Below are 8,890 nucleotides of genomic sequence, written 5' to 3'. Positions count from 1 at the left end.
AATGGCAAAAAGTGGTCGAACAAAATGGTACATATGTATTTGTTTATTTATTTATTGGTATAAATAGAAAAAAAGTTGAAGTTTGATTAGAAACACGAAAAGACTTTTTCGACTACCCAATATATCAGAGATAGGACTTCGTACTAAAAAAATTGTTTAAACTGCTTTCYCAATTTACTACAGTTTTATACGTTGAGGACGGCGCTGCTTTTAGCAGGCAGTTTCATYTTATTGTGTGACCCACCGGTGGATCGCGTCTTCCTCAATGTGTTAAGTAGTCGTCAAAGTTGTACACCAACAACGAGTATTTTCTTCATATTTGAAACTCTTTATTTCTTAAAGATGTACATATTTATTGTATATTAATTCTTAAATCATTATTGAAAAMAGTTATTTCTGTTTATGTAAATCCATAATCCTTTTTTTAATCTCTGGGTTAGAAATTTTATTGCTCGCCATTATCTTTATCTAAAGATAAGTGCTTTTTGTTGAGCAATTTTTGCCTTGAGCACAATTTTATAGTCATTAAACTATTTTTTCACGATTTTTTTCTATTTAGTGATGTACATGTATGACTTACATATGTATGTGCAATGGGTCTATACTATTTTAAAATTACGTAGTGTTCAGTAAAAATATAACTCACATARCGATATGATAGCTACTTTCAAAATCCTAAATTCGACTGCAACGAAATTAACAGGTCAATTTGGAAAGTTTTTTGGCAAAATTATTATTATATTTTTTTTTTTATTCAACATGGTTGCCTTTAAGAATGATGTACTGATTATAGTAACCCCCCAAATTTTCGATAGCATTTTTATACTATTGCTACCAGTTCCTACAGTTTTGCCGAATTAATGGATTTCACTGCGAAACAGCACTGTCCATTTCTTCAAATGCGGTCGTTTTCCGGCAATTATGTCCTTCAAACGGACCAAWAACACTATGCAATAGTCGCAGTTGATGGTYCTTTTATTTTAGACACCATAACCTTGCCTTGAYTACTGCGTTTTCACACGCTTTAGAGAGAGTTCAAACTGTGCAGTTCATTCGGATGACTGTCGAYTGGAGATCAGAGTGAAATGGTGSAGCCATGTTCTAATCATTGTTACATATCGATGGAAAACCTCGGAATTATTAGGTTTGAKCATCTCCAAATACTGCTTCGAATCATCAACTCATTGCTGTTTTGATCCAAAATGAGCTTGCGCGGCACGCACTTTGCACAGAGCAGTCTCCTACTCAAATATTCGCGAATTAATTAAGAGGTCATTCAAAATTAATTTGTGGAATTTGAAGTGTTCGTCGGTAACAACCTGTCAACTGCGTTTACCATCTTCGGTGCTCATTTCACCATATCAAAACTTAGCATACCAATCCCAATTCTTGATAGCCACGTTTTTTCTTTTTTTAACGGTATTTTTTAATAGTTCGCGTATTTATGGACAAATATGGTTAAAGTAATTCAACACGTGACAAACATACCCAGTGCGGGTTATAAAACTATAATTCTTTGACATGCTTATGTATATGGATCACATTTTTTATTATCATATTTAACGTTCGTGCAAATTTCGAGAGGGCAAGAACTGCGCCCTAYCTCAGCAAATCCTTACTTCTTTATAATTTTGTTTCTTTTGATTGAACTTCAAATGAGCTTCATGAAAATCAACTAGCTAAACGGCACTGTATATTCATTCTTATTCAAGTGGAAATTCGTCGACATCATCCTCGTTGTTACTAGTATGAAAAGTCAGAGCTTTCATTCACTCACCGGCTGATAACGGTGAAAGCATCATAGCTGAAATAGGCGCCAGTATCGTAAATTAGTTTCATGACTGCAATATTCATATTTTATAGCCACTGCTTTGCCTTATAACATCCATATAGATATGTACATCAAATTATAATTCGCAACCCTCACAACGCTAGAATGAATGAAAGCTTCAAGCTTTAAGCGTTCTCCGCGATTCCTTCCCTCCTCCTCGGTGCTTCGAACATTTGGCGCTACTATCAGGCGTTGTGTACCTCCGCTCCTCTATTTAATACCCGACTMCACTTCAATTCTTCGGTTTCTCTGTTATCCAACCACTTGTGCTGCTCTACTCGTAGCATGCACTTTGACTGTGCTCTCTTGTTGTTAATTTCTTGTTCTTCTTATTGTTCGGTATTACCAAGCGACAATGAAGTCAAGTGGAATTAAGATTTCAATACCCATTCGCTTGAGGGCGTTATCCTTATTTTAGCCTAGCTACTATATACCTATATACGCGCAGTTGCTCAGTCATCCCGTTGTGCAGTCATTCATTTATTTATGTACAAGCATTTAGCTGAGAGCCTGTATGGCGTTAACACGCCTTTTAAGCACCGCGCTGAGATTGCCGTTGCCGTTGCTGTTGCCGTGCACATCAATGTAACTTATGGTTATCGCCATTGTTGTTGGTGTTATCACTGTTGTTGCTGCTGCTGCTGTTAATGCTTATGTATATTTTGACTTATAGATTATGGAATTTGCTTTGGTTTCCCCCACCAAGACGAACGCTGACGCTCCAAATTTCATATCCAATCGTCAGCATAGTTAGCAGTCTTATCGCTATGTCAAATAGCTGCTTTTTCCACGGCTAAGCTTTGGTATTTATTTATAACTTAGCGGGAGAATAACCCTTCAACCTCCATTTTGTAAGTTCAAATGGGAATAGAAATACTTGTAAACACAGAGTTTGCTGTGCTCCGTAAGCGCACGCGTATATAAACTTAACAAATTTATCTTTATTGACATTAGGAAAATAAATGATTTAGATAAATAGATTGATGTACTCACCTTGAAATTCCTTGCGTGCCGCACTCACCGACGTTACAATGTTCGCCACATGACCCAACACCGTCGCGAACAGCATCAGTCCGAATAGCAATTGTAATATCACAAAGACGTATTCACCCTTCGATCTGGGCTTCGGCAAATCCCCGATCGTCGTTAAAGCTAACGTACACCAATAATAACTTTGTAAATATTGTTTAACTACATCGGCCGATTCGGAGTCATGATAGACCCAATTTCTCGAACCGAATCCATTGTTCTTATGTATAATATGATACAGACATCCGTTCCAATGGAATATCACAAGTAGGTAGTGTATCAACGCTGTCGAACGAAATAAGTTCGGATAGTTTGTATGTCGTTCGGTACGATCCATAAATGCCCAAAATCTATAGATTTTCACCAAACGAAATGAACGCAATATCGAATTGAATCCGATTGATAGATATAAAAAATCCAATGGCAGCAAACATAGGCAGTCAATGTAGAATGTTGTCGAATTCATATAGTGTTGTCGCAATTTTGTCGCATCGGTTTGTAATACACCATCCTCCAAGTAACCGGTACGAAAGTGAAAGAATATATCTATGAGATATAAAAAATCGGAGAAATAATCGAGACAAAACCAAATGGCAATCGTTCGTCGATTGATCTCTTGAAAGGCGAAACGATAGATTATCACCCAGAAATTATAGAGGAACGCTAATGATACAACCATGGACCAGTAGTAGCATAGACGCCCCGCTGGATCGAACACAAAGTGGAATTTACGCGAGGCAGTGGCGGCACGAAATCGTTGCGAGGCGGTTCGATGTGGTTGCTGCTGATGATGTGRCGCTGCGGACTGTTGTTGTTGTGTAGATGATAAATGTGMTGCATGTGACGGTTGATGGTGTGCATGCGACACCGACGCCGAATGGTGTAGCTGATGCGACGATTGATGCGATTGTGAGGGGCCGCTATGCGGCGGGGCAGTGGTCGTTGAGGTACCGGAACGTGAGCGGGGATATCTGCAAAACGAGAGAGTGTGAGAGAAAAATTTAATTACTAATTTTGTATACGCTCAAAAGCTATTAATATGAGCTTTCATTGAAATTCACTGCATTTTAAATTACGCTCATACATTCACCTGTGAGTTAAGCTTTATTGCATGCGCAAGCTTTCATGTGTTTTCAGTTAATCCTTTTGTTCAATGAATTTGCAGCGAATGTGAGGACGTGTTACATATTTGCGTATAATAGACATACCAACTGCTCTATATTACAAGGTATGTTTGTATGTTTATTATATTATGTGAAGTCGTATCGACTTTTCTATAAAAAAAAGCGGTAAGTGAATAGAAGCTGTAAATTTATAGTGGATTTAGTGCGCCGCGTTAAAATATTGGAAAATTGCATGCTTAGCATCGCTTTTGAATGGCGGAGGTAGTGGAAAAATTATTGAATGTATGCACGTGTATGTTATAAATATGTCATGGCATAAAAATATAGAGTAGAACTATTTTGCCTAAACCGCTAGATGCTCTCTTAAGCACTACATTGACGCCGGATGGGATCAGTAGGAGAGTAATTAGATTCATTAATTCATAACTGGTTCGAAAGCCCTGAATATACAGAAAACGAAATTAATAGCCGCTTATTAGACCTCACTAATCATTTACAATGATTACTAGCCGATGGTTATTTCACCGCAATATACTTTGTTACTTGTAAGGTAGTTCGCACCTAGTTTGGCTTCTGTAAACTCATTTACTTAAGCGAGTAGTGCTGGTGTCATCTATAGACAACATTGAAACTGGTTTGGGACCTTAGTAAAAAGGTCGGAATTTTTAGTTAATCTATTCTCAACTGACTTATATAAAACCATGTCCAAAATCTGGTAAAATATTTTCTTATACTATTATGGAATGATTTGCATATTGTGCATATTTCCTAAGGGGTTGGCTGGCCGCTCCTTATAGCTTCTATACGAGCTTGCGTTGTGTGATGCCTTAGCAACATAAATTGACAGTTACGTCAATTTGTTGCCTCTCCAGCAACATAGTGAAACGTTAAGTGATTGAGTAAGAGAGTAAGTATGTAATAGTGAATTTATATTATTATACGCCTCGGGTGAACACCTCAATCGTGTATATATGTGTTTATCTATAAGGAGATAGGATGCATAAGGCAATGTGAAAGAGACAGTGTTCGATATCATTGGCAATGAATTTCCGTACAAAAGTGTAGGTAAAACTTATATTTTCGAATCTCGAAATCGAAATACCTACCGATAACCGTAGTCGAAGCAAAATATATGTACCCATTTATACACATAAATAATTAATAACACAATTAAAATTGTAATGTAATGCTCACCTATCAGTGCCGTTGCAGAAATTCCCGCTAAATTGATTACTCCCCGCCAAACCGCCGGCCAATGTGTTGTCTTGTGAACTGCGCGCCGTCGCTGAGCGTTGCCACGAATCGAGTAACGGTTGCTCGCCGGACATCGTTTTCAGGCGGCCGCGAGATTTGCGACGCTGTTTGTTGCTGCTGTGCAGTAAATCCATTTCGGAGGCAGTGCTTACAGTGGCCACATGTGGATTGGAGGCACGTGATGCGCATGGTGTGGCGAGGCTGTCGTGTGATGTGAAGAAACCTTGCTGTGAGACACTCTGACCGAATTTCGGCTGTGGCATGCTAAATTTCGATCCGAGATCTGTAAGTGAGAACAGGAGACACACAGTGTTCGTTTAATCRTGGAAATTTTCCTAAATTTTAATAATAAAATTTCACTGTGCTGAAACTTTTCCAAGCGAAGTGTTTGGGGTTATGAAGTATGGATTGAAATTTCATCAGTTATTTAATAGCAACTAAGTGTTATTAGAGTGATGTGAATAGAGTAACATATAACTTATGGAGCAATAAAACGAAGTATTTAATTTGGTATGAATTTTATGAAGCGAAGAAAGAGTAAATAAAATAAATAATATGGGAAAGAATGGGGACAGGCTCTTAATCGTGTCGGTTAGTTTAGGCAGTTTATTAATTGCCTCAATTAAGACATATCCGAAATACTTATGAAACTAAATTAAACGAAATGAAATGGCATATAATTAAGTCAAAATCCTTTTCTAAATTAAATGGTGACAAATGCAGAAATTAAATTGAGTGGTAAAATACTCGAATTTATAAAAGGTATTATTAATAAGAAAAATGCTAACCTCGGCTGCACCGAACCTATAATAAACTCCATATTTAAGGGTAAAAATATAWAATAAATATATTTGTATTGATTAKTTTATGACAGCTATATGCYATAGTGGTCTGATCTGATCGATTCCTTCAAATTTTGTACCGTTGCCTTGGACAGTAGTCCGCGCCAAATTTCGTAAAGATATACATAYATATGTATGTAATTATTATTAAACATACTTGGTGGATGGTGCCACTAATAGAAGTTCGCGCAAGTGAGGAAAGTGCTCTGAGTGCCATTTACTTGGGAGAAGCCAGGAACGAATCTTTTACACAAGGGAAGGCAGCTTACTACCTCCGGTCTGAGACTAAGTATCCTCGTGTAGCCAAGAAACAGCCGTTTAAAGGCGACAATTCCCTCCTCATGGTTGTGCACTGGGTTTGGTATTCGCCCCGAAAAAACAACCCCGAATGAATGGAACAAAACAGCCTCGGATGGTCGGTCGGTCTTTTGGAGGTTCAGTGAATTWGGAGGAAGCGGCTGCGCTGGCTAGGCCATGTCGATGAAAACACTCCAGCTCTGAGAGTATACGACGCAGTAACCGCCGGGGTAGGCAGAGGAAGAGAAAGACCTCCCACTCCATTGGAAAGACCAGGTGGACAAGGATCTGGCTACATTTGGAATCTCCAGTTGGCGTCAAATAAAGATTAAGAAGAACGAATGGCAATATCTATGGCAATAAAGAAAATGGGGATATAGTTAAACAAAAAATTTGTCCATACAAGAACTTGCTTTTCATCTTTCATTTTGTACTATGACAGCTACGAGTATGTGCTGTTGGAAGTGGATATCGGTGAATCCGATTACTAAGGGGCTTCTCTGGGACGAACGGATAGGCCAAATCGACCCAGCTCCTCTTGCAGATCATTCATCTATATACTTTCTAAGGTCTCTGACTTTTCTTTTTGGCTGTTACAAACTTCCCATACTATTTTCGGAGTATAATTATAATAAAATGTGAAGAAATGTAATACTTGTAGGCGCTCTTATAATACGATTCTTAAGATTAAATAAGATGAGTTGGAGTATTTCTAGTGAAACACTAATATGAAAAATATATATAATATTATATAAGCTTTCTTGTTTTTAAATTGAATGCGTGAAATGAACTTTGAGCTTAATGAAAGCTTTCCAATGAAAGCTCTTTAATATTTATCTCACAACRAATGCAGGGTAAGATGATGCTTATGAATATGAAGAGTGAATGCTTTTAGCCCCCACCCAGCTTTCAGCTAAACATCACAACACACTAAAATGATTACAACGCTTACCAAGAAAGCTCTGACGATCGATCGAGAAGCGACGCAGACTACCTAAATCGATATATTGCTCATCGCCCGTTAGAGTCGGTGTAATCGATAACTCTGTKGTGTGAAATCCCGTATTACTTTCGCCACCACCACCAAAGCCGCCGCGACTACCACCCGCACCCACAGCACCGCCTCTATTGMCACCAGCCCCGCTGCCGCCTGTACTGAAGCAGCCCAGCGTGTTGCCATAGAAACTGCCATCTAATTCGGCCATTTGCTGCTCATTCGCCGTCAGCGGTTGTATCGAGCGCGAACTATGATCWCGGTAGAGTGGACGTGGCGATGGCACCAAATGCCGCAAAGTACCGTTCAGCGAGAGACGTGGTTGCATTATCTCGGGATAGCTGGCACGCGGTCTTTGCGAGGGCTGACGATTGAGTGAAAARTAATTGCGTGGCTGCAAATGTGAAGAGGGYCCCGCGCCACCACCACTGCCAATGCTCATGCCACCAGCGCCGCCAATGTTTTTGCCAACAATATTGTTGCTCATTTTTAAACGCCGGATCGATGCGGTTTTGGCTTTGAATATCACTCTTTTAGTTTTACTTTTAATTGCTTTCGCTTTGYTTGTGTGCGGCGCTGAACGCTCCGAGTTTCCGGTTGCCGCTTGATTATCGGCATCCGTTGTTATTGCTTCTGTTGTTKTTGTTGCTGTTGTCGTCAAGTGAGCKTGCTTCGGCTTGCCCAGCTTATGTGTATGGCGTTGCCACTTCGACGCCGCTTGACCACTTGCTTCCGGTTCGTCCGCATCTAAGATCCGTTGCTCATCATCGTGACTATGAAAATAACCGGAAATTGGTGAAGTTGGTGGTAAGTCTATTTAGTTGTTATATAGTTTAGTTGTTGTTGTCGTAATCATGRTTGTTGCATAATAAAATATGTACGAGTAGTTTCGGGTAGCGATAAATGGTATTATTTGGTGCAAACGGAGTAGGTACAAGCAAAAGTGGGCGGGCAGAGAGGCGGATGGGCACACATGAGCGCGTTTGTATATAAATACGAAGGGATTACGTTTACAAGGTAGTGCAATGGCATTGAAGTTGTTGAACCATACATAGTGAGATTTCATAAGACCGTGAAAAAGAGAGAGAGAGAAAGAGAAAGAGAGAGAGAGAGAGAACAAGACAGATGTACAGGTGAAATGGTTACTCAATAATTCAGTTAACTGATTTCTGCTAWGCAAAAATACTCTATCTACATTTAGGTATAAGGTAATCACAGTAACAAAGTAAAATCACAGTAATAACGGTACAACAAAACCATTCGGGTACTATGTAGGTGGGTGCAAGCAAGTTAGGAATAGGTGTACAGTGGGCTTTACTAAACACTTCAATAAATRTTGAAATTTTTTCTTTGGTTTTTTTCCGACGATTTGACAAAATCCYCACACTTTCGGGGTGTTTAACGGGTAACAGATGACTAGAACATATATAAAGTAATAACAACAACAACAAGTGTGGAAACAGCGCTTTAACTTTGTGGTGATAGCGGTGAATTTGGGCGGTTGCTGGTGGTAGCAGTG

General features: G+C 39.2%; 1 protein-coding gene across 1 annotated transcript in view; it reads right to left on the bottom strand.

The window, feature by feature from the left end:
* LOC108968607 overlaps positions 1-8,184 on the bottom strand; it is a gene marked incomplete at its 5' end in the record, with an annotated part of 66,859 nt that extends 58,675 nt beyond the window's left edge. The window contains 3 exons of the mRNA XM_018932725.1: positions 2,825-3,831; positions 5,179-5,521; positions 7,330-8,184. Of these exons, the coding sequence (XP_018788270.1) occupies positions 2,825-3,831; positions 5,179-5,521; positions 7,330-8,184 (2,205 nt within the window). The remainder of the gene's footprint in view (positions 1-2,824; positions 3,832-5,178; positions 5,522-7,329) is intronic.
* Positions 8,185-8,890: the final 706 nt, after the last annotated feature.

Source organism: Bactrocera latifrons, unplaced genomic scaffold (genome assembly GCF_001853355.1).
Source record: "Bactrocera latifrons isolate USDA-ARS-PBARC rearing strain unplaced genomic scaffold, ASM185335v1 scaffold_221, whole genome shotgun sequence".
Lineage (NCBI taxonomy): Eukaryota > Metazoa > Arthropoda > Insecta > Diptera > Tephritidae > Bactrocera > Bactrocera latifrons.
Note: the sequence above shows the minus strand (reverse complement) of the source record. Positions and strands in the feature narration are given on the sequence as shown.